Here is a 24,769-nt window from a genome sequence, read left to right as displayed (position 1 = left end):
TGATTCCCCTCATAGTATGCTCTGCCTGTGATTTCCACAGTGATAGATGTGTTTTATAGCACGCCCACCATATCAGACATACATGAAATGAGGTTTTATACTCTGGCCTCAATGACATTTTTCCCAAAAATTGTTTCTCAGCAGAGTTTTTTATGCCTATATGCCTTAGGCAGCCACCTTATATACAGTATATCTCTTGAACCTGAGAAGAAAAGAAAGAGATTAAATTCGTATTCTGACCTGTTGAGTGATTTTACTGTGAAGCACCACATAACTAAAAGACCGGCTGTCCTAAAATCAAGTGAGGACCAGATGTTTTCATGTACAGCATGTGATTTACGGTGTTAGGGTTATGTTAAGATTTCTGATTTAGATTTTTTTTTTAAGGATAGACATGGCTGTATGTAAATGTCTAGTTTTGACTGTTTAACACTTCCATCTTCATCTCCAGTAGACTTATGTATATGTACAATCAGGACACAGCTATCTAGCTTGAAAAGCAGTGACTTTGTGTCAATGTACTGTTGCTTAAATACTTTGAACACCAAAGTTGCTTTGAAAATAGCAACTGACTGTGAAATGAAACCTGTTGGCCTATCACAGTATTATGCCATGTCTTGAGGCATTGCTTCTCTTCGCTGCTTTCATTAATTAAATAATTTACACAGACTGCCTCTTTCCAGTGTTTGTGCAAAGTTAGTAACATGCTGGCTTCATACTTTTATATATTGTTCTTAGGACACATTCAACAATTTGCTGCAGATTTGTTGACTACATTCATGACTAGGGGTGCAACGATACTCGTATCGATATTGAACCGTTCGATACAGTGCTTTCGGTTCGGTACGCATATGTATCAAACAATACAAAATTTGTAATTTATTTTATCAACTTTCCTTCTGACGATGCTGTCTGTGTTGAGCGCTCAGTGAATCTGCGTTCGACTACTCCGCCTAGGCTGCACTGTCGAGCGCAGATCCACTGAGCGCTCAACACAGACAGCATAGTCAGAAGGAAGAGCGCAGGGCAAGCTAGCGAGACAGAAGTTAAGCTCTTCTAGGGCGACCGTGGCTCAGGGGGCTGGGAAGCGCGTCTGTAACTGGAAGGTCGCCGGTTCGATCCCCGGGCTCTCTGTCCTGGTCGTTGTGTCCTTGGGCAAGACACTTTACCCTACTGCCTACTGGTGTTGGCCAGAGGGGCCGATGGCGCGATATGGCAGCCTCGCCTCTGTCAGTCTGCCCCAGGGCAGCTGTGGCTACAACTGTAGCCTCCACCAGTGTGTGAATGTGAGAGTGAATGAATAGTGGTATTGTAAAGCGCTTTGGGTGCCTTGAAAAGCGCTATATAAATCCAATCCATTATTATTATTATCTCCTTGCAACATGGCAAATTGAACCTCCCCCCACCCTCATTCAGATCTGGCATTTGGAATTATTTTGGTTTTCATGTGACGTATGACCCTGAAGGTAAGCGTGTCATGGACTAAAGTAAAACAGTATGTTGGATGTGCCACGCAATGCTCAATTACATGGGTGGGAACTATAGTGTGTTAGCGCAGTTAGCTCGTTAAGGTGTTGGCCGTCTAGTCCCATGCAGGGGTAGCTCGTTAATGGAGATTTGCCGTGTTGTGGCGTTGTCATTTCAACGAGATTAACGCTGACAGCACTAGTGGGAACACAACGAATATGACTGCACATTTACGCCGACATCATCCAGGTGCAAAGACAAGTGGAAGCAGACAAAAACAACAAGCATGCATGCTACAAACTTTACCCGAGTCATTTAGACAGCCATTAGCACATGATTCTCCTTATGGGGACCTGATATGTTTAATATTGTGGCGAGCTCAGACAACGAGGAGACGGAGGTATCGTTTGGTCTTGCTTCCCGTGAGCTAGCCAGGGAGCACAGCAGTTTATTGACATCTGCAGAAGAACACTGCCGCTAGCTAACTGCTCAGCGCGGCAACCGCACAGCAACAACAACACACAGGGCGCCCTCTGACCCCAGAAGGACACACCGTCGCAGCGAGAGGGCGTCACCCGTCACTATGGCAACATAAACAAAACATAACTGTACAAACAGAACCCCGAACAGCCCTGACCGGCTACATAGCCCCCCACCTAAGGGGTCAGTTGTCCCCGACGACCCCATTACCCCACACAAAGTCCTGCAAATCTGCTTCACCAAACTTTATTTCTTCTCTAAGGCACGAACACCGCGTACAGTGGGCTGAAACAGTTTACTCACAGCGAGCATCGCCGACACAACTCTGGCTGTCGAGGGAGTTATTATATTCCTTTTATTTATTTTCTTTTCGTCTCTTCTGTAGCTAACCCTTACTTTTTCCCCTTCTCCGCTCTCTCTCTTCACACACACACCAGGCAGTCCCGCTACACACATCCCGAATACATTTCCCATCAGGCTTCATCCTTAAAGGGGAATGCCTGTAACACAGGGCTTGCAAAATCGCTAGCCCGACGTCCCGGGGCTAGCGATTTTTCCAGTCGGGCTACCAAAATCTATCTCTGCCCTGCCCGTCGGGCTATCATAGGAAGGAAAAATATATGTCAATGCTTTTGCATTCTTTCGGAAATGTAGCTGGGTAATTATGTCATTGGCATCAGTGAGCCACTGTCAATATGTGACATATTGAAATCGCGTTTGAATTTGCGCTTGTTTTTTGCTTTCACTTTGCAAATGTCCAGGTGCCTTCTTTTGGCGCACCGGCCGGTCACAACCGGCGGGGGAAAAGTCACTCGGGTCAGAACATGGGGTGCCACCATCATCCCACTTCTGACACCAATGTGGCGAGCTCAGACAACGAGGAGACGGAGGTGTCGTTTGGTCTTGCTTCCTGTGAGCTAGCCAGGGAGCACAGCCGTTTATTGACATCTGCAGAAGAACACTGCCGCTAGCTAACTGCTCAGCGCGGCAACCGCACAGCAACAACAACAACAACACACAGGGCGCCCTCTGACCCCGGAAGGACACACCGTCGCAGCGAGAGGGCGTCACCCGTCACTATGGCAACATAAACAAAACATAACTGTACAAACAGAACCCCGAACAGCCCTGACCCGCTACAATATGCTGCTGAGAATATAGCCCAGAAGAAGCGGATAGTATAGCTTTTATTTTGGAAAGAGCCATTTCTCTGTAATAAACTCTCTTTTCCAAAGTGATTCCTCAATCAGATACAGGGCTCCAAAATCGCCTGCCCGACGTCCCGGGGCTAGCGATTTTTCCAGTCGGGCTACCAAAATCTATCTCTGCCCTGCCCGTAGGGCTATTGTAGGAAGGAAAAATATATGTCAATGCTTTTGCATTCTTTCGGAAATGTAGCTGGGTAATTATGTCACTGGCATCGGTGAGCCACTGTCAATATGTGACATATTGAAATCGCGTTTGAATTTGCGCTTGTTTTTTGCTTTCACTTTGCAATCGCGCGAACTGTGTATAGAGAGCAACAGTACTGATTGGTGAGTGATGATAATTTGTGCACCAATTCCTCCGACATCGTCTTATCAATCGTTAGCTTACTATGCAAACATGACAAGTGAACTCTCCTGCAGCAAGCTTAAACATATGAGAGGTTGATCGCGCAGAGAATCGCTGAGCTTATGTGAGTGTTCTGCTGAGCCAAATAAGACAGGTCAGGGTGAAGAAGTGACAGCCAAAGAAAAGCCTACCACAAAACGGAAAAGTTATGACAAATCAGACTATAAGGCAAAAAGAAAGTGCAGCTTTATGGTTTCATGGACAAAAGAATTTCTGTGACAGCAATATGACGAGCTATATAACCGGGGCTGCACATAAGTGGTCCGCAGGTGCACATAAGTGGTCCGCAGCTGCGCATTCGCTGTCAAAAAACAAAACAAAACACGCACAAGATATGAAGTTGCAACGCGTGTTTGCATACATAAGATTTTCTGGAGGAGGACAGACATTTGTTTAAAACTCTTAAAGATGTCGAAGAAGCTCCTTTAAGCAATTACTTTGGTGTTCCTCCACCTCCAAACAATTGTCAGAAGGAGTCCGAACCACAAAAGAAGCACGTATTCTCGGAAAAGTGGTTGCAGGAGGTGAGCTGGCTTCAAACAAATGATGAATGCACAGAGATGTGGTGCGGAATGTGCCGTGAAAATCCCACTCTAGCAGACAAAAACAGTGCTTTTTATATGGACGCAAACGCGCGTTGCAACTTCTTATCTGGTGCGCGTCTTTTATTTTGACAGCGAATGCGCACATGCGGACCACTTATGTGCACCCGTGTAAATAACATGATGTTCTGCCGGGTGTGTTGTTGGTTTTCTCTCGATTTCTGAGTCGACAAGCGCCTTTGTTACTGGGACCAGTCATTTTAAGAAAGGCCCCATTAGAACCCATGAGAAATGCAAGAAATGCATTATTGCTCAGTCTGCAATATCTTTCCCAGAACAAACACCAATTGCAAATAACATACTAAAAATAAACCTGAAAAATCTGTTTAGAACAGCGTACTATGTTGCAAAGAGTGAACTACCACTGGCAAAATTTAGCAGACTTTGCAAACTTCCAAAGGCAAATGGCCTAGATCTTGGTTCCACTTGTCTCTTACCCGTGACTTCAGCGGAAATTTCAAATTCAGGATCTGACACAGACTGATTGATGTCCTACACAGTTCTTACAAGTTCATAGAAATTTCTGTTCAATTAGAACCAAGTATTTGAGTTGATGATTGTAATTTTTATACAATGTTGTAATTTGTTTTTCAACAATTTTTTGATTAATGTTTTGTTTCCTTTACAATATTATACTTTAATGTATAATATTGTAAAGGAAACAAAACATCAATCAAAAAATTGCTCTCTTTTTTATTCGGGCTACTTACATTTATTTTGGGCTACCAAAAACTGAAGAGTCCCTGCCCGAAGGGCTACCAGGGATTTTGAAATTTTGAGAGCCCTGAGATATATTTATTTTTTTAATTACTTTTGTTTCAGCAACATTAAATTTAAAAACTGTACTTTTGAGTTAAAATATATATTTATAATTTTAATAAATGACAAATTAAAAAGGCATGAACATTTTTTTTGTATCGAAAAAATATCGAACCGTGACACCAAAGTATCGAACCGAACCGTGAATTTTGTGTATCGTTGCACCCCTATTCATGACGTGACTCTTCAATTCCACCACACCCCAAAGGTGCTCGGATAGATGGAGATCTGCTGACAGTAGAAGCCATTTGAGTACTTCTCATTGTCATGTTCAAAAATCCAGTTTGAGATCATTTGAGGTTTGTGACGTGGCACGCTATCCTGCTGGAAGCAGCCGTCAAAAGATGGTACACTGCAGTCATAAAGTGGTTGACGTGGTCAGCAGCAGCAATACTGAAGTAGGCTGTGGTGTTTAAACTACACTGGTTGGCATTAAGGGACCTAAATGTGCCAAAAAAATACGCCCCCACCATTACACCCCTAGTAGCCTGATACATTGACACAAGGTTGGATGGAGCCACATTTTCATACTGTTTACACCAATTGTGATCGTAGCATCTGAATTTTGCAGCAGAAATAGAGACTCATCAGACCAGAAAACATTTTTCTACTTTTGGTGAGCCCTTGCAAATTGTAGCCTCTATATTCTGGTCTTAGCTGACAGAAGTGGCACCTGGTGTGGTCCTCTGCTGTGGCCCTTGTTTAGAGATGCTCTTCTGCAGTCTGGCCATTCTGCCCTGACCGTTGACATAAACAAGGCATTGTCACCTAAAGAACTGCTGCTCACTGGATATTTTCTGTCTTTTCAGACAATTTGGAAAATCCCAACAGGTTAGCAGTTTCTGAAATACATGGCACCAACAACCATGCCACGTTCAAAGTCACTTAAATTACCTTTATTCCCCAATCTCCCACTCGGATTGAAATTATGCATGTCGTCGTGTATGCATACTTAAATGCATAGAGTTGTTAAAACGTGATTCTGTGATTAGAAATTTGTGGTTTAAAGGGTGTATCTAATGAAATTTGTGTGTGTGTGTGTGTGTGTGTGTGTGTGTGTGTGTGTGTGTGTGTGTGTGTGTGTGTGTGTGTGTGTGTGTGTGTGTGTGTGTGCAAAATCATCAAATGAATGCTTCAGCCTGGCTCTGTCTCCTCAGATCGGCATCCAACTCAACACCTTTGGGATGTTACTGAATGGGAGATACGCAGCATGAATGTGGAGCTAACAAATTAGCAGCAATTATGAAACACAACGATGCCAGCGTAAATCATAATCTCAAATCTTATTTCCAACATCTTGGGGAATTGGGAAGAATCAGAAAATTTAGTTTCTCAGTCTTTAACAGGGCAAAAGTGATGAGGTTTTAAAAACATAAACACCTTGAAGTGAAGAAGAAGAATCATTTGACAAGAAGCTGCTTAAAGCATGTAGTTATCTGAAGATACTGTCACTGTACGTTTATTATTCATTCTTCAAACTGTTCTTCAAAGGTGAACTACTTTGGATATGTAACACAGTTTCACCCAAATGCCAGGTTTTCCTTTTGTAATGAGTAAAAGATGATATCTAAGGCCGTGCGTGGGATCCTTTTTATTGCTTTATTTTTTCTATTTTTGCAGTCCAGGCAAAGTCAGAGTGAGAACAAAAGCTTTTACCTTGAATAAATCTTGAAATAGAAGCTGACTTTGCTAAACATTGTTGTCAGCAGGGAAATTAAGATGAAGTTTGATTCTGTTGTCATAAGTGCAAATTCTTTATGCAAAGACTGCTCCCTTGTGATGAATAGTGAGCGTTTTCCCCCTTTTCCTGGAGTCCATTAATAACCACGTTTATGGGCTGTTGAATGATCCAGCTCTAGCTTGTGTTGCCTGGGCACGTCTCTGTCTCCCCGTCTTTCCCTCTATAGAGCAATCTATTTGTGCCTTGTTGAGGAAAAGTTAACAAAACCCCTTTTTCGTTGTCATCGACTCTTCATTAGCATTCATGATTGATAATGACAAGAGAGGAGAAAGTGCAGCAGTGGAGGAACAGGAGCACATCCTCCCTTAAAGTCATTCTGATTTGCCCTTCTGTTTTTTGATAAAAGATATTAGGGCTAATTAATCGCTATTCCTTGGTGAAGGTACCTAGAGCGCAAGCCCATAGACTGAGACAAGAGATGGTTGTCTGTTAATGAGAAGCTGTTAACTGTGGAGTGAAGGGCAGCGATGTTGTCTCCTGGGTAGACAGTGTATCAGATTACAGCTTTATTAAGGGAGGAAAGGTAGAAATGGGGGAGACAAGAAGGATATCTGCATTATAAGTGACACTTCACATAGTCCTTTGTCCCACACGCCATCAGACTGTTTAACTCCTCTCTGGAGGGGAGAGGGAGGGGAAACAGGAGGACAAAGGAGGGGGGAACAACTAAGCTGTAGTGCCTCTTCACCTCACTGTACAATACCTTGTGCAATACTTTTTGTAAATAGTCAACAGTGCAATAGACTCAATACTTGAAATGTGCAATTCACTTGTATTTTTATTTTTTATTCCTATTTATTCTATTTATCCCCTTTGTATATTTTATTTATATTTGTCTCTGTATTTATATATGTGTGTGTGTGTGTGTGTGTGTGTGTGTGTGTGTGTGTGTGTGTGTGTGTGTATATATATATATATATAACAGTTCTGTAACTGTAACTTTGGTCGTTGCTGTGTCACGGTCCGCTGTGACAGACCGTGTGGAGAGTGCGTGGAGGACTCAGGTGCAGACACGAGTGACACGGGAGTAAACTTTAAACAAAAGCGAGCCTTTTATTGTGGCTGGTAACGCAAGAGAACCAAACAAGAATAAGGGCAGCTCAAAAGCAATAACTAAACAGAAACCTAAACTGGGAATGAACTAAGGTAAGACTATGAATACAACAGACCGGGCATGGAAACATGGAGGGTGGGAACACAGACGACGCGACACAGACTGTACGAAACACAGAGACTAAATACACATGAGGGAAGATCAGGGGAAGTGGATGCACATGGGGAACACAGGTGACACTGATAATCATAACAAGACACGGCAGGAGTGAACGTAACACTGATGGGAGATGGGCAAAGTAAAGCAGGAAGTACACAGAGGTTCAAACAGGAGGAGAGAGAGCACGGGGAGAACGCAGACATAACGGGCTGGGGAAAACATAGAATAAAGCACAAAGAGAGACGAGGGCTCATAAATACACAGAGGGGCACACAGGGGGTAAGAGTCACGAAGGGAAAACACATAAGGAACAACGTAACAGATCAACCCAGGAAGCATGGCCTAAATAAAGAACAAAATACAAAAATACATGAAAACTAAGAATACTGGGCCCACATGGCCCAGGACCATGACATGCTGTGCTTTTTTTGGAAGTCGAATTTCCCAGAGGAACCCACCCGAGGGATTAATAAAGTTCTATCTTATCTTATCTTATCTTATCTTATCTTATCTTAGTCATAATTTAAGTGTTAAATTAGAAGTCAGAATTTGAATTTAGAGTTCAACAAAGAGTAATATGTGGTCTTCTGTCCTTTTTCTCCTTCAGGGTTCATCTACACTGGTGACGTGGTCCACCGGATGCTAACAGCTACACAGTACATTGCTCCGCTAATGGCTAACTTTGACCCAAGTCTCTCCAGAAACTCTACCGTCATCTACTCTGACAACGGTAACAGCACTAGCATCTTAGTTCTGCACGATTGTGTAACACTTGTGTACTCCTTCCCGTGCACTACAAAATAAATGTGGCACAAAAGAGCATTTCAGTGAGCTAATTTGTGAAGAAACAGCGGGTTTGCTTTAAGTTTCCTGCAGCCAAATCTGTGGTTCATTTTGCTGCTAAGAAAAAGGAAGTAAAATTCTGTTATTGCCCATTGATTGCATTGATGTGTTGGTATTGGTCACCCTGAGGTTGAGTTTGCAACATCTTCTACACCTTGATAACCACTTTTGATGGGAAGGTGATCAACCTGTCTACAGACAACTGAAGTCCAATTTAGACCGACTGCAATCACTCTCAGAGAGATTTGTGAAAATTTGTAAATAACTGCAAACCAGTTTATGAGTTGCCAACACATTGCAATTAATCTGAGTCATTCTGAGCGAGTGAGCATAACTTGTCTCCAACACAGACATGTTGTCTCTTTGTCTGTTCTGGCTCGATTCAGCTGGTTACCAATGTTGTCACGTGCTTGTTCACAGAGGGTGGTGTTGTTGCTAAGGTTCTCCTTCTAATATGGTTGGTCTTTACCTTACCATATCAGGGTGGTTAATATTGTAGGCGAATATTAGCCCATGGGTTTCATTTAATTGACATCCAACTAAACAAAACTCATGGTCTACTTTTTTAAAGTGGCCTCATCTCATTTTTTATTTTATTTTATTTTTTTAAAAGCATCACCACATCTAGACAAGAAAGTATAACTAATGAGTTATCAGCATAAGTTAGCACTGGCTAGCTAGCTTGGTTAGCGAGTAGCACCCATAGTTCACTGTGATAATTATTAGCATCCTAATTTTAAGGAGTAAACAACAGAAGCAAAGCATACATGGAGAAAAGTCAATTAAAGGCATGAGCTATTTTGAAAATAATCCCAATCCATATATTATGAACACAGAATTAGCTTCAGACACTAAAACTATATATTATACTGTAAACATGGTTATTTCTACTATAAGGTTGTGCATTTTAACACGAGACTTTATAGTTTCTCTATAGCCTGTAGCCTGTGTAAGAGTTTTGCTCATATATAAAAAGTACCTTGCTTTATCAAGGCTTTCATTTGATGAAAATGACCCAGAAATATATTACTGTTGTTTTATCCCTCAAGACATTTTATTGCATTGTATATATCAAAATACAAATTGCTTACAACACTGCAATATGTATTTATGTCTGCTTCCAAAAAAAAGTATTTATTATATAAAGCCAGGTAATCTTAAAGTTAAAGAATAGATTTTATGGCTAACAGTGTTTCACAGAATCCTCCAAGATCTTCTTAAGACCTCCCTAAATTCTGCTTACTGCCTTTAAACTAAAACATCGCCCTTCCTCCGTATCTTTTCTTTGCTATCTGTGATGGTTGTTATCCGTTCTGTCTGTCACTGCTCTGTGATCCGTGTGCAGCAGTGTGACTGACCAACTGTGTGACCTTCTGCAGTGGAGCTCATCAGACTTTAACCAAACTGGCAGCCAATCGATTCTCAGCCTGCCTGCTTCTCAGCGCTGCGTCCATCAGTCAATGTCCTGCCAATACAACATAAGAACTGCACGGTCTGCCGTGCTGTGGAGGAGGCAGCGCCTCCATTAAAAAATGATAAAAACAAGTTTTGAAGCTGCTTGATGAGGCGTTCGCCGCAGAACCATATTGTTTGTTCCACACAAACTAGACTGTGGAGGGTGTGTGAAAACTTTGCTGTCAAATGTTCAAGTTTCACAACTTTCACTTGATGTTGTTAATTGAAATCTGCTAAATAAAGAACGCATGTGATAGGACTGTGAAACTGAAGAGCTGAAGTTTATTTACAGAGGAGTTTAATGTTTCTGCACCTCAGCTGACTCTTGTGTCCGGCGGGACCACAGTGACATCACTGTGATAAAAATAAGGCTGATTGATGCAACAGACGGGCACGTATTAATCCACCGTTCAGTGATTAACTTCACAGCACCATCAGCTGCTGTTCAATTATTACATTTTTTATTATATTAAAAAAGGAACAATAGTACCAACCCAGGATCAGAGTCACCAAATACACCACCCTGACATATATTGTTAAATATTTTAGATTCCTGTTGCTGTTTTTTTAATAGTCTAATCCTGAATGACTCCCTTACACTTCTCATGTTTCAGGTGGTTGATATGGCTGTCCAGTCTTGAAAAAGTATATCTAGAATAGCAACATGTCCAAGAATACACACATCTGTCACTCACAATTAGTGCAGTCCCGTAGCATTTCCTCTTATTGATCAGATTAACGTCTTTGTCCATTCAAAACATCCTAAATCCAGCAAATGTGAGTGTTGCAATGCTGTAACGCTCCGGGAAGCACGTCAGACTACACTCGCTGTTATAGAAGAGTCCGCGTGGGTTTTCTCATCAATACGCTGACAGACAGATGAGGCAAACACTCGGTGAGCTGCAGCTGAGAGAGCATCAACATATGGATAATGAAGTGGCCCTGAGTGACATCGCCTGGAGAAGTCTTTATTGATATTATCTCACTGGATAAGCTAAAGAGTGTATTACAATCTAGATAAACTGCTTAAGTGGAGATCTTCATCAATGTTTTCTGGTTTTATCAGATACCAAGAAGCTTCTCTGCGGCATGGCTTCCATCTGAGCTGGAGTCCGGGTTACTCGTACTTGTAGCAAACTAAGGCAGATTGCATCAAATTTGTGATATGGCCAGTTTACGTTGCTTTATGGAAACAAAAGTGCATATAAAATGTTTTTAACTGGATAGTAGAATCTGGAAATTGCTTCTTCACATGTTTACCTTCAATAATTCTGTCATCTTGACTGTCTTGTTAATCTGCCATTGCATTCCTGACAACATCTGTTGAACATCTGTGCATCACTCCTCAGATGTATTCATTTTTTTCCCTAAGCCAAAAAATGACCTAATCGTTCTGGTGTTACAGGCTGGATTTGTTTCTTTTTTTGCTTCTTTGTTCATACAGCGGGTTAAACTTGTAACTGAAAATGGAAACAAGGCCAGTGTGTACTCCCTCCACACCTCCTCACACACTCTATATTTTTAGAAAGGCAGCCCCAGATAGCACGTCAGCCTCCCCTCCTGAACTCAATGCATTTTAAGCAGACTTATATTAAGCGTAACTCGTACTGACTGAGTAATCCCGCTGTGCCAAAAGTTAATAGCAATTTAGTGCACTGGCTTCTTACTGTATATTTAATGCCTTTCTCCTCGAGGTTGTTAAAATATTAGTCACATGTTGTTGTCTAACCCCCCTCCCCTTCTTTTAACACAAGACGCATCCATGTCCAGTGCCAGAGGCCATGCAGTAAACCACATGTAATTTATGATGGGGTTTCCTTTCCGACCAGTCACCAACTGCCAGCAGGGAAGCTAAAGCTCGCCTTTACTTTGGATGGACTTGCTCTGTCTGTGTGACGGAAAAATTGATTGGTCGCATTAACAAACCTTTATTGCCCTGGCATCAAGCCAAATGACTAACTCTGAGGGGACGAATGGCTTCCACATCAGTGGGTTCTCCAAAGTCCACAGTAAATTAAAATAGTGTTAAAAGTAATGCAAGGCTGGTTCTCTGGAGGGCAGAGCTGTGAGTCTGGTGCTAATTTAGTACTTCCCCGAATGAAACCGATGCATCATGGTGGTGGCTCCTGGTAATGAACTTCAGTTCACTTCAATTCAATTGTCTCACGGCGCTTCATACTGTAAGGTAAAGACCCTACACTGATACAGAGAAAACCCCACCAGTCAGGTGACCCCCTATGAACCAGCACTTTGTCGACAGTGGGAAGGAAAGAAGCGTGTCCTGTCTGGCAGCTTTTGTAAGATTTGAAGTTACAGAATTAAGTTATAGTGTAATATATGTTCCCTTGTTTATGCATTTATTCAAACGCTATGCATTCTGTTTACCTGGTAGAGGTGTCAATGATGTTCACCAGTGTTTATACATTAAAAGCTGCACCTGGATCAGTTCAGTAGTCTTGTTGTTGCTACTTCACTGCTTCCATCTCATTTTTCTGTACTACTACACGTTGGCGATTGCTCTGAGCCTTTTCAGTTGGCAGTTTTCATTCTGTAACTTTAGGAAAGAGTCATTTATGAAAAACTCTCATTCTGGTGAAAACTGCCCGACTCACACTGTCTGTCACAGTAACGGGCACGCCTTCATTTGGTTCTGTCAAAAGCTTCAGTATCGTTGCCGTTTCTTTTTTCTCCGGCGAAGCTTTTCAACATCACTGCTTCAGTGTTCAGATCTGAGAAAGCAACAGAGTAAAACAAGTACATGCTATAAGCAGACAGTTACATTCACTGGTAACTGAATGTAACCAGTGAATTACTTTAATCTAGCCGATGCTGTTTAGCAAAAGCTGTGAAAATGTTTTCACTCTTTCTTTTCTCTCTTCTTTCTCCTTTAAGGAACTGCTCTGGTTGTGCAGTGGGACCACGTCCACCTGCAGGACAACTACAGCCTGGGAAGTTTCACCTTCCAGGCCACATTGCACAAGACTGGTAGGATCGTCTTCGCCTACAAAGAGGTGGGGAGAGCGAGATCTCACAAAAGCTCAGCTTCTTACTGCGCTCATTTCTGTTTGTTTCTTTTTCTGACAGCATCGTCAGATAGTGGTTTACCTCACTGTTTCTAGAGTCAGAACTAAACATTAAAAAAATAGCATTCAGTTTTCATTACACCCCCTACTTGGACCAGTCCCTGAATTTAAGTTCTCTTTTCCACTTAATGTATCTCTCTCCAACACACAGCATCACGCCGGTTATTTCTTACCATTCTGCTAATGGTTTTTATACTTTTTTGGGGTTTGTTTTCAACTAAAAGTCTTGACAAAATTGCCAGTAAATTTAAATTTTTCAAAATTGCACACCAATTTTTATTTACCAGATACTTTCAAGTAGCTATTTTCAGAAAAACTGACACACAATCATCAAGAAAAAGATAATATTACTTACATTTAAGTGGCCTATTTCTACCTATTTTCTGTCACACATATATTTTCAGATTAATCTATTTATAGATGTTCAATCGGCAGAAGCTCATCATACATCTTATACGAGATAACGCCTCCAAGCACGCTCCTGGTTCTCAACTATATATGTTCCCCCAGTTCTACAAGCTGTTCGTTCTCATTTACATGCGCCACCCTGCTTCCCCTTTTTAATTCTTGAACTTCTTAACTTCTATTTAGTACATGGGGATCTGCCAGGCCCGGGAGCCGCCACCAGTCCTCTTCAAGGCCTTCCCCAAACCGCAGCTCAATTCATGTCCAAGCATTCACCTTTATCCACTAAAACGCTGTCAAACCTCATACGAGGATGTGAGCCCAGCGAGTGAAATGTTTTTATACTCTTGGATTTGTATGAGGTCATAGATAACAGCAGCCCCACACTCCTGCTATTCAAACCTCCTGCTTACGAGGGGCAGCCAATCAGAAGACAGTTTGCTTAAAGGAGAAGCTTAAATGTTTCAGACAGAGGATGAACTCAAGGTCTGCTCCACGTCCCAGTATAAGATAGATACAGATTATTTTGAACTGTAAATCGTACAAAGTCTGTAGTAAGAATAAAACGAATGATCTGATAGTGGCCACAAAAGGTCTCCTTAAAACCGTAAACACACACAATCTGTTTCCCTGATGTTTCTTTTAACAGTATTACTCATTTCTAACATTTGGCCCTGCCCTGTTGTTTTAGTTCAGTGAACAAATACCCAGTGTTGATGTGTTTTGACTAAAGGAGCGATGCCAAAGTGACCGACAAAATGAGTTTCTCAAGTTTAATGGCAGCTTCTCAAGAAAAAAATCAGTTAACGCCTTACCAGCTTTTTCCATATGCTTGATTAGGTTTTGGCATAATCTCCACTAATGTTACAAACTCTGGGTCACTGCACGCCCTAACCGTGTCCGTTAATATCCACATTTCAAAAATGTCTTGAAAAACAACCTAATTGAAGAGAGAGAAAAGAAAGGTCATGAAAAACCTGAAGAGCCCGCTGTTGGAGTGTGAAATTTCCTAAGCCATGATAAGATAATTGCAGTGGTTATAACAGCGGTGCTGCTTCTTTTATGCTCGAGCTCGCTTATGTAATTTGTTATTTTTACCTATTAGAGGATCTGATCTGAAGGCTGCTGAACTTTTTTCTCCTGTTGTTTCACATTAGGCTGGCATTATTATGGGTCTGAAAAGAGCAGTGTGACTATCAGTCGTGATCTGTGTGCACATAACCTCAATGATTACGAGTTAATGTTGAGTACAGCTGAGCTACTATGTACTTTACGTCACTTTAAATTCCTCCTCCATACAAACTTTTGTTGCGTTTAGCTGCTTTTCTGAATTAGTGTGTACGATCAAAATACTACATTTTACCTTATATAGACTTCTGTTTTTCTATTTGTAAGTCTTCACAAAGCTGTTGCTCATTTCTGTCCCATCTGTGCCTGAAATGTTTATTCTATGCTCCAAAGATAGCCATATGCTTATTGAAGTAGCATGTTGCCTCAGCAGATTCCTAAAGGAGATTGTCAGCACTTCTACGCTGCTGTGGCCTGTTTGCATTTCTCAGCCTGTCTCAGACTGATCTTCGTGGTCATGGTAATGATTTCCCTTTTTCTATTTCAGATCCCCGTTGAGGTGTCACAGATCAGCTCTGTCAATCACCCGGTGAAAGTTGGCCTGTCTGACGCCTTTGTGTTGGTCCACAAGATCCAGCAGATACCCAGTGAGTCTCAAAATCAATTCAATGCCCTAAAATTTCTTGTGCATATTAAAATATCTGGATAAATCCACATGCTGTCTTTGCACCATGTTTGGAGTTCACATTGTAGAGTGGCTCTGAAAAATGGGATTCTGACTAGCTCATGAGCTACGTAGAGGTATAAAAAACAATTCAGGACTGGATCAATGTCTGTGTAGCATCTGTGGCAAGCGAAATGCTATTATATCAGATTTCAGGGTTTTTGTAGCAGCTCATTATAGCTCTTTATTTCTTTTAAAGCCTCTTTTTCTTAGTACTCAAAGTCGTTCATGAGGAAAAGTGAGAAAAACAAACTACAAAGCATAAATAAAACTGCAAATAAAAACAGGAGCTTAGCCAAAGGTTACATTTCAGTTAGTGTAATAAGAGTTTAACTTTGTGTCACAGCTCTCAGTTCAGCCTCGTCCATTTGGCTTTAGCTCCAGCTTGTCACCACCTTTTCTCCCCACTGCTCTTCAGCCTCAGTGGGCACAGCTCCACATCTGCCTGTTTCTTTCTTTCTTTTTATTTCCAGTTACTGTAATTTAAGCCCATTACATTTAAAGCAAATGCAGGAGAAACACTTCAAACCTTTTCATTCAGAGTCAGACTCTTTCGCTCTCACCGGCTCTGATTCAAAGTCTGCTGCAATAATGAGTTGTCAAAGGTGATTTATTCAGTAATTTAAATGGTGTTGTGATTACATCTGTGAAACTTGGATAGCGTTTATTTGTCAAAGTTAATATCTCGGGGCTTTTTTCATCCTTTCAGCGGCAGCTTTAAGTTCTCCGCAGTATGTAGTGAGAGTGGTTGTTTTGTAAGTTTAGTTTGAGTAAAATAAGTCTCACAAAAAAACACATCCTCTTGGCATGGTAAGAGTTTCCAACTTTGTTTTCTGGCATGTCCCAGGGTCTTTCATAGAGGATCTCTTTGCAGAAGGCTGCGGTTGGCACTGAGAGATTTGAATATCAAACCAGTTAGCACAGTCCTCCTAGACTTTATAAACCAAACTGTCTTTGATGCCTCTGACACAGCATGATGAAACCAATGTGTGCAACTGCTGGGCTGTGGAGTGATGAAATCTTGAATGGAAGCATATTGAGACTGAGGTGTTGTGTCGAACATAACTCGTGTCTCCGAGGAGTGTGTGTTCTTGTCTTTATGGCAGATACTTCATTTCTATCAGGAAAACCAGAATGCTAAAACAGTTTCGGTGGTGGCATCAAAATGAGGAAACTGTACTTCTTTTCGACACAGACGTATGTTTTTCTTGCCCATATTTAAATCATACAAAGTTGTTGTTGCACGGATCATATGTAGCTCTACTACTTGAAATTCGTCACGAGTTTCCAAACATTAAAGGACAAAGACAGAACCAAATCCTATTTCAAGCAATAAACTAAACCACAGCTATCCCTGACAGATTTTATCATCTATCATTAAATTCATTCCTCACTTTATATTTTGTTTTGAAACCTAAATCCTGCAAATGGGTTGTAAATAAAAAACATTTTTAAAAACTTTCCTAGCAGAAAGGAGACAAACACACATTTCTACTGCTGTACTTTAGATTTTGACCAAAACAAAAAAGAAATATTGTTAGATTCATAAAGACACAGCTTAAATTTTGATAAATTCACCACAGTGAATTTTAAGTCAAACAGATGTGATGGTTAAAATGCAGATTTTGCAAGTCAGTCACCTGATCTCGACCCAATGGAGCATGCTTTTCAGTTATTAAATACAAAACAGATGCAGAGAGACGCAAAAGCAGCAACTGAAGGTAGCACAGGTAAACACAGTCATGCACATTGACATTGACATTGCAAAATTAGGATTGTGAATAAAAATTCCTAAACTGTTCATGCAAAATTTTTGTAAAAACTCCTTGAATTAAAACTGAAAGTCAAGACTTAAATCATATTTTTATTGTTTGATTTAAAATCCACTGTGGTTGTGTACAGAGGTAAAACTACAAAAACTGCATCTTTGTCTGAAAAATTATGAACCTCTTTAGTTTTAGTCCATGACTATTCAATAGCCATAGGAGGGCTTTTGTGAATATCACCCGTCTGCAGTGACTGTAAAGAAAATCAAACTCTTCCATTAGCTGAAACAAACAAGGCTTTGTTTTCTCACAGATGGTATTTGCAGAGTGCACTGACTCATGTCCATGTTTGAAGGAAAAGGGCAGTATTTGCATCCTGCACCTGTCAGTCCAAAGGGCCTGATGTGCTTTATAAACTGCACAGCAAGACTCTGTGGAGAAATTGAACGATATTGCCTGTACAATCAGAGATTTTTCATAATAATAAAGAAAACTATTGGAAATGACCTTTAATAGGGAAAAGGAACTAACCTTTAGAAAAAGAACAAATCAGCAGTAATCATGAAAAAATTAGGATGATGTATGGGAATAGTTTATATGTTACATCAAGTCTCCCTTTGTTCTTGCACATACAATCGAAGTGGAGGCTGCAAAATATACTGCTGATAGAGCAGTTTTTAAAGTGAAATCCAAAAAAATATTAGACTTTTGATCAATCTGTACTCCAGATCACACAACATGAGCCATGTGCCAACATTTTATATTCTGCGGTGACTATTTTTAGCTGATAATGACATTCGAACCCATCACCAGCTATCAGGAGAGAACAACAGCTAACAACAACACCTAATAGCAACTATGTGGCGTGATCTACTGGCAGTTAAACCCTGTAATCTTACAACTTAAAACCTTAAGAAGAGATGAGCTCTCGCTTGTCCTTTCCATTAAAAGGAAAGGACAAGAAAATTTGGAGAAATTCCTAAAAAAAAAAAACATACAATGAATTGCTACCAGAAGTCATAGCATGCTATTCCAATCAAGCTGAACGTCCTGGTAATACATTTTGACATATTTTCACAACCTTGTCATGACAGATAAATAAATGTATTCTAATGGATGCTCCATAAAGTGCATTAAGTCATAATAATATAGGGGGAAAATGTAAAAAAAAAGTTTGCCTGCAGCCAGTTAGATTATACAACATTATTGCATTTTTTAAGCTCAATGAATTTTTACCCATGGGCAGACCAACCCACAGCCCATCCAGTAAAGGAAGCGATGAGTGAATATATTTGTGGGTGTCCTGTGTAATTAACAGATCAGATACAAGCACTTATTACAACACAGACTGTAATATGCTTTTAATGCTAGCTTAGACTTTATCATTAGTCACTCTTAAAATGAAGCCAAAACCACCTCAGCCATTTTCAGATCTTTGTTTCTGTACCTGGATTATTTAATCCGTGTAAACTAGAGAAATCTGTGGTATTCTGTTTACATTCATTAATGCTCAATAAAAAGTCTTCTAACTATTAAATCAGGTTTATAAAATGTGCAATTGAAAAAAGAAGTACAGTCCAGGTTAGCAACACTGTTTACTGTCTTTTCAGGATGTTTGAAGATAATTTAACTAAGCTTTTTTTTTTACATAATTGATGACGCATTTATGCAAACTGGGCTTTGTCTGATAGTATCACTGAAGGTAGCTAAATTCTCATTAGGTGTTATTTATGTTGTTGTTGAGACCAGGCTATAATTGATTTAATTTGTAGCTTCTTATCACCTTAAACCACAGATCGGAGAAGCTATACAGTCTGCCCAGACATCAGCAGCCTCAGGCTGTGGAAATGACCTCTCTCTGGCCCACACCACACCATTAGGCACCTGATAATCCTTTAGCTGTAGGCAAAAGGAAGTCAATCACCAGGGGAGCAGAGGAGGGGAAAGGAAGGGCGGTTGTATTCTCAGGTTGGGCTGAGCTGGCTCACATTTTGCTGCTTTGATCAGCCGTCCTGTCTGTAATCAAAATAAGCAGTCTGCAAGGAAACAGTGTCGTACCACATGAGGGGCACAACAATTTCCACACCAAGAGTCTCTCAGTCAAGTGGAAAAAAAGGAACCTAGTGCAGAGAAGTTATTCAAATGTGTCAAATGCAAGGGTGTTGTAAAAGTTTAAAGGACTTTTGTTGTGCTATGTAACTGACTTAATCTAAAGAAGAAACAAGGGTTGGATTCAATTTCTTTGGATTACAAATCAGGATTTATCATACACAATGATAACAGGAAATAATGTGACAATCTTTGCCATACGAGCAATCAAAATTTGACATAAAGAATTTACTTTTTATTTAAGTTGCTTTTCCTGCCCCCTCTTCTTTCTAATGTACTGTGTGTTAACGTTGGCTGTGTTTTGAATATAACTAATAAGCTGGGCAAAACCAGTAATGTAAAATGTATCTAATTAGTTAGCTTAGCCTAGCTTAGCTTAGTTTAGCTTAGCAAAAGCCCAGCACATTAAAACCATAACTTTTTTGTGGGGATTAAACAATCATGTTACTAAGTGAGCTCTAGAGGTGCTGGTAGGCAGCAGGTTTTGGTAGCTTCACACAGAGTTGGGCTAACTGCTTTCGGTGTTCTTGCTAAGTTAATCTGAGCTAGGCTACGCAAACTATCTGGACTCTATCCATGTTTAATAGGCAGACACGAGAGTAGCATCAGTCTTCACACCTCAATAACTTAATAAGCTTAAGCTGAATAGCTTTAACTTTAACACAGTTTTACCAGTTGGAAATATATTAGATTTTAAGGGATTTACTTGCTATATATATTCCACAGCCACAGTTTTATGTATTGAATTTCATTTTGTAGCTCATCGCCCAAGCAAATACAAGTGCGATAAAGAATGTCATGCATTGTGCATTGTCTCTGTACGCACTGCAGTGCACCTCAGTGCGATCCAGTACAGATTTACTGCTTTATTCCTGGGGCGCCTGCACAGAAAAGTCATATAAAAATCTAATTAGAGTTTGAAATAATCCATGCATTAACAGCAGGAAGTAGGGTTGCCAACCGTCCCTTAAAATACGGAATCGTCCCGTATTTCGAAACAAAAGCACACGTCCCGTATTGAGCTAATAAGGGACGCACTTTGTCCCGTAATACAGTGAGAATCAAAAGTAGTCTATAAATGTTAATGGAATTAACACTTTGTTTGAAAACATAATTCCCAGCCCCTCTCCTGCTTTGTGACCAATGAGCTGACAGCACACTTATGACAATTCGAGTATGACAATTCAGATTACCGCTCATCTCATTGGTCGAGGAAAGGTCGCTTGCGGAGAAAATACCGGAAGACAACAGATGACCACAACAAGAAGCATGGCCAACAGGGGAACAAACGCCGACTCTGCGGTGCAAGTCTCGGATGACAGTACACCTAAAGCTGGGCAAACACTGTGCGATTTTTTTCAGTCACGTTATTCAGCTCCTGCTCAAACTGCACGATTGACTCGCAGGGGTTAGAAGTTCGTATGTCACGATGTATTCTCACACTATACCGCCCGATGCTCTGATGCGACCTGAGAGCTCACACTGTGCCTCCATAACATGAAGGTTATAAGAGAAAATCTGTCGCTCTCTCTCTCTGTCTTTCACTCACACAGACACACCACCACCATCAACTTTGCTAAATTGCTAATGAAAAACATTGATCAGGCAGCTGTGATTGAGCAGCGATGTAGATCCAACTATTTTCACGGTTGTTGTGGTCGTGATAATTTTGTGATGCCACATCGAAAAGGCTCGGATGAGCTTTCCAAAGTTCTACAAGTTGTGCCTCCATCGCTTGTGTCCAGATCACACGCTGCACAGCCGTGCTGCTCCGTCTTTTTCACCAACGTTTACGTTTGCGCGTGAGCAGTGTGAGCGGCTGTGATGAGACCCTCACGAGCGATTGATGATCGGGAGCTGGTCGTGAGGTGTTAATCACTTCTCTTTACCCCACGTATACTACACGACGCACGATGAAGGCCAAAATCGGTCCGATCACTCAAAAATCGGCTCAAAATGGGCCAAAAATCGCACAGTGTGAGCCCAGTGTTAGAGCAGCAATGTTTGTTCCCCTCAGAGAAAGGGAAGAATGGGAAAAGGAAAACACCTGGCTGGAAAACGTTAATATGGGCATGTGCAGTGAATATCAGCGCTATGTGGCCAGAAGTGTGATAATATAATTTATTTTGTGTAATAAACAACTGCAAGGATAGATGATTACAACAAATTGATGACTAATACATAAAAGTAATACATAGATGAATAATGATGATGAGTTATGATGCGTAATCATGGGAACAAGCGGGTTTACAAACAGGAGCAGCTGATTAGCATTAGAAAAGCTGAAATAATACCTCAACTGAAGCCAATTGTACTAAATGCACTAAATGTGCACTGTTACAAGAATGTTTTTCTTTCTATTGTTTTCTATTATTTTAAGTTAAGCAGGACAGAGTTCTTTTAAAGAAAGATTTACTTATATTTTCAAAAGTTAAGCATGACAGGCTTCTGTTTAAGAAAGAGACCTGTTTTACTGTGTTAATGTTGTCATTTTGAGCTAAAAATAAATGGCTAAATGATCATTTGTTTCACATGTGTTCATATCACAAAGAATAGAATATGCATCTACTTAAATCAACTTCAAGTCAAATGGTTAAAAAAATAATTTCACACACAAAAAAAGAGCTAGAAAATTCACCACACTGGGAAGGGTGAAGACAACTGGGTCGCCCGGCCCTGGCCACGAGGTGTCCCTTATTTATTTTTCAGGGAGTTGGCAACCCTAGCAGGAAGGCACAATCATTATATTTGTCAAGCTACTGCTCTGGTCTTTTTTCCACTTATGGTAGCAAAGACGCATGGCCCAGACAGCCCATTGTACTCCAGCCGATATGAGTTATAGGGGCCAGAATGCAATGAGAGTCAATGATGTATCTAATCAATTGCTCCATCATGCCCTGGCTGATGGCTCGCTGTTACAGATGACTGGGAAGGCAGCCTTTCAACAGGGTCTGATTGATATCAGCTCCCGGGGGAAATTGCTACCGTCCATTGCCAAGTCGTGGTCTGACACTTTGGGCACAACGAGAGGGGAGAAATAAAGTGCTGTGGTAGCATCCCATATGACCCGATTCTGCCTCCCACTCTCTTTCCTCTTTCTATAGGGATAACTTGTCCCAGTTTTTATCTCGGGGTTTGGAGGATTTGCGATGGTGGCTTTGCTGCTTTCTCACTCAGTCCCTCTTTTTTTTTTTTCCTTCAAAATCTAGATGTGAGGCGGAGGACGATCTATGAGTACCACCGTGTGGAGCTGACTAAGACAAAGATCACCAACTCTACAGCTGTGGAAATGATGCCTTTACCCAGTAAGCAGAATTAATAGTAACAGTTTTTGGTTTGAGCAAATTCTTTATTTTTGTATAGGCTGTAGACCTTTTCCTTGGCCATGTGTCTAATTGGCTATTGACTGCATAAACTGTTTCCTCTTTTTTAACCTTTCTCCACTGCAGCCTGCTTGCAGTTCACCAGCTGTAGCTCCTGCATCTCCTCACAGATCAGCTTCAACTGTAGCTGGTGCCATCGGCTCAACAGGTTGGATATAAGAACATTTTTACTCTTACAAAAGACATCTTTTATTGTCCTTTTCACATTTCCACCTAGTATGTTCTCACAGGCAATTATTGTAGCATCTTTACCTTACAATATAAAGCACCTCGAGGCGAATTTTGTTTGTGAATTAGCACTAAATTGAATTGAACTGAACCATTAAAACTTGCCTAGCACATAGGCAAAGTGCACATACTTTTTGCCTGTGTAAATAAGAGAGAATGCAGCAGCTAATCTTTTGACTAGGCCTTCAAAGGGGTCTCGTGATATCACCACTCTTCTTCTCTTTATGTTGGCTTCAGCAGTTTTAAGCTACACGGGATAATTTTTAGGGCTCCACATGGTCGAGCACATGGGGGCATTAAAAATGCACTGCAAATTTATGAGATTGTCCCTCCCTCCAGACTCAAACTAAAGGCAGGATGTGCCTTTAGCTGTGCCTTTGTTGGCTCCTAAACTGAAGCTGTCTCCTGTTAAACTAAAAACCTGTGGACACTCTGGATGCCTTTAAAAAGCAGCAGACCCATTCATCTTTTAAGACTTGCTTTTGAGGAGTTTTCATTGTATTTGTAATTTTTTTTCTCCATTTATTATATCCTTTATTTATTTTTACATCGTCATTTATCATAAAGCAGCCTAGCCCTAAAATACAATTCAATTTTCAATATAATTTTATTTATATAGCGCCAAATCACAACAGTTGGATTTGCATTGTAACCCTACAATGATACACAGAAAACAGAGAAAACCCCAATACTAAATACTAATACTAATAAATATGTAGAAGTTGTATAAAATATTTGTGCCTGCTGTGTAATTTTTGGCACTCACAGTGCCATAGGCAAGGTTTATACAAAGTTTCCTCAAGAATGGCCCATTTGTCTAGGAGGAGATGGTGAACAAACAAACACTATGATCATGATGATTGGTCAGTTAGGAATGATGCCCATGTCCAAACAATAACTAGACATTAGAAGCATATTTAAAGCGGAGCAGAACCCCACATGCCAGTATAAGAAGCAGCTGGTTGTGTTTGTTGAAGGCGAGTGCTGTCAGGTAGCCACTTTAAATTGTCTTCTGCTCCTCACTTCATGCCTGAAATCCAAAGTGACATCCCTTATACTCACAAAAAGGCATTTTACTACAATTGAAACTGGTACGTAAAAGCTAAAAATGGAGGTGTACACTGTATATACAACACTGTCTGTTGTTCAACACCTTTTATCATGAACGTGCTGAAGAAAGTTTTAATCTGACTTTTTTGGGTGGACCACAGTTCCATACATTAAATTGCTGAGTTTAACTCATTTGATTACATGTAAAATTTCTGTTTAATTGTATTATGTAAGCACAGTGTAGAACATTAAATGTAATGAAATCTGATCAAGTGAAAGTTACTTTATTGGTTTATCGGTCTTTTATCAGTTCCCAGAGTCAGAACCAGACACGGAGAAGCTGCATTCAGCTTTTATGCTCCTTATATCTGGAACAAACTCCCAGAAAGCCTCAGATCAGCTGAAACACTCAGTTTATTTAAATCCAGGTTGAAGACTCACCTGTTCTCAGCTGCATTTGAATAAAGCACCAAATCCACACTTTAAGCTTACATTTCAAAACTTACATTTAACTACTGATTTTATCTACTGTTCTGATTTTATCTGTTTTGATTTTATATACTGTTGTTTGTTGTTTGTTTGTTAATTAGTTAGTTAGTTTATTTGCTTGTTTTAATCAATTTTAAATCATGCTTTTTATTTGTTCTTGTTTCTAATGTCTCTGTAAAGCACTTTGAATCACCTTGTTGTTGAATTGTGCTATACAAATAAATTTGCCT

General features: G+C 40.5%; 1 protein-coding gene across 1 annotated transcript in view; it reads left to right on the top strand.

Moving 5' to 3' along the window:
- plxdc2b (plexin domain containing 2b) overlaps positions 1 to 24,769 on the top strand; it is a 118,853-nt gene that overhangs the window by 72,729 nt on the left and 21,355 nt on the right. The window contains exons 5-9 of the mRNA XM_082545881.1: positions 8,544 to 8,666; positions 13,127 to 13,245; positions 15,338 to 15,437; positions 22,599 to 22,694; positions 22,839 to 22,920. Coding sequence (XP_082402007.1) covers positions 8,544 to 8,666; positions 13,127 to 13,245; positions 15,338 to 15,437; positions 22,599 to 22,694; positions 22,839 to 22,920 — 520 coding nt within the window. The remainder of the gene's footprint in view (positions 1 to 8,543; positions 8,667 to 13,126; positions 13,246 to 15,337; positions 15,438 to 22,598; positions 22,695 to 22,838; positions 22,921 to 24,769) is intronic.

This window comes from Aulonocara stuartgranti, assembly GCF_965226115.1.
Source record: "Aulonocara stuartgranti genome assembly, chromosome: 9".
Classification (NCBI taxonomy): Eukaryota; Metazoa; Chordata; class Actinopteri; order Cichliformes; family Cichlidae; genus Aulonocara; species Aulonocara stuartgranti.
This window is presented reverse-complemented; position numbering and strand designations above follow the sequence as displayed.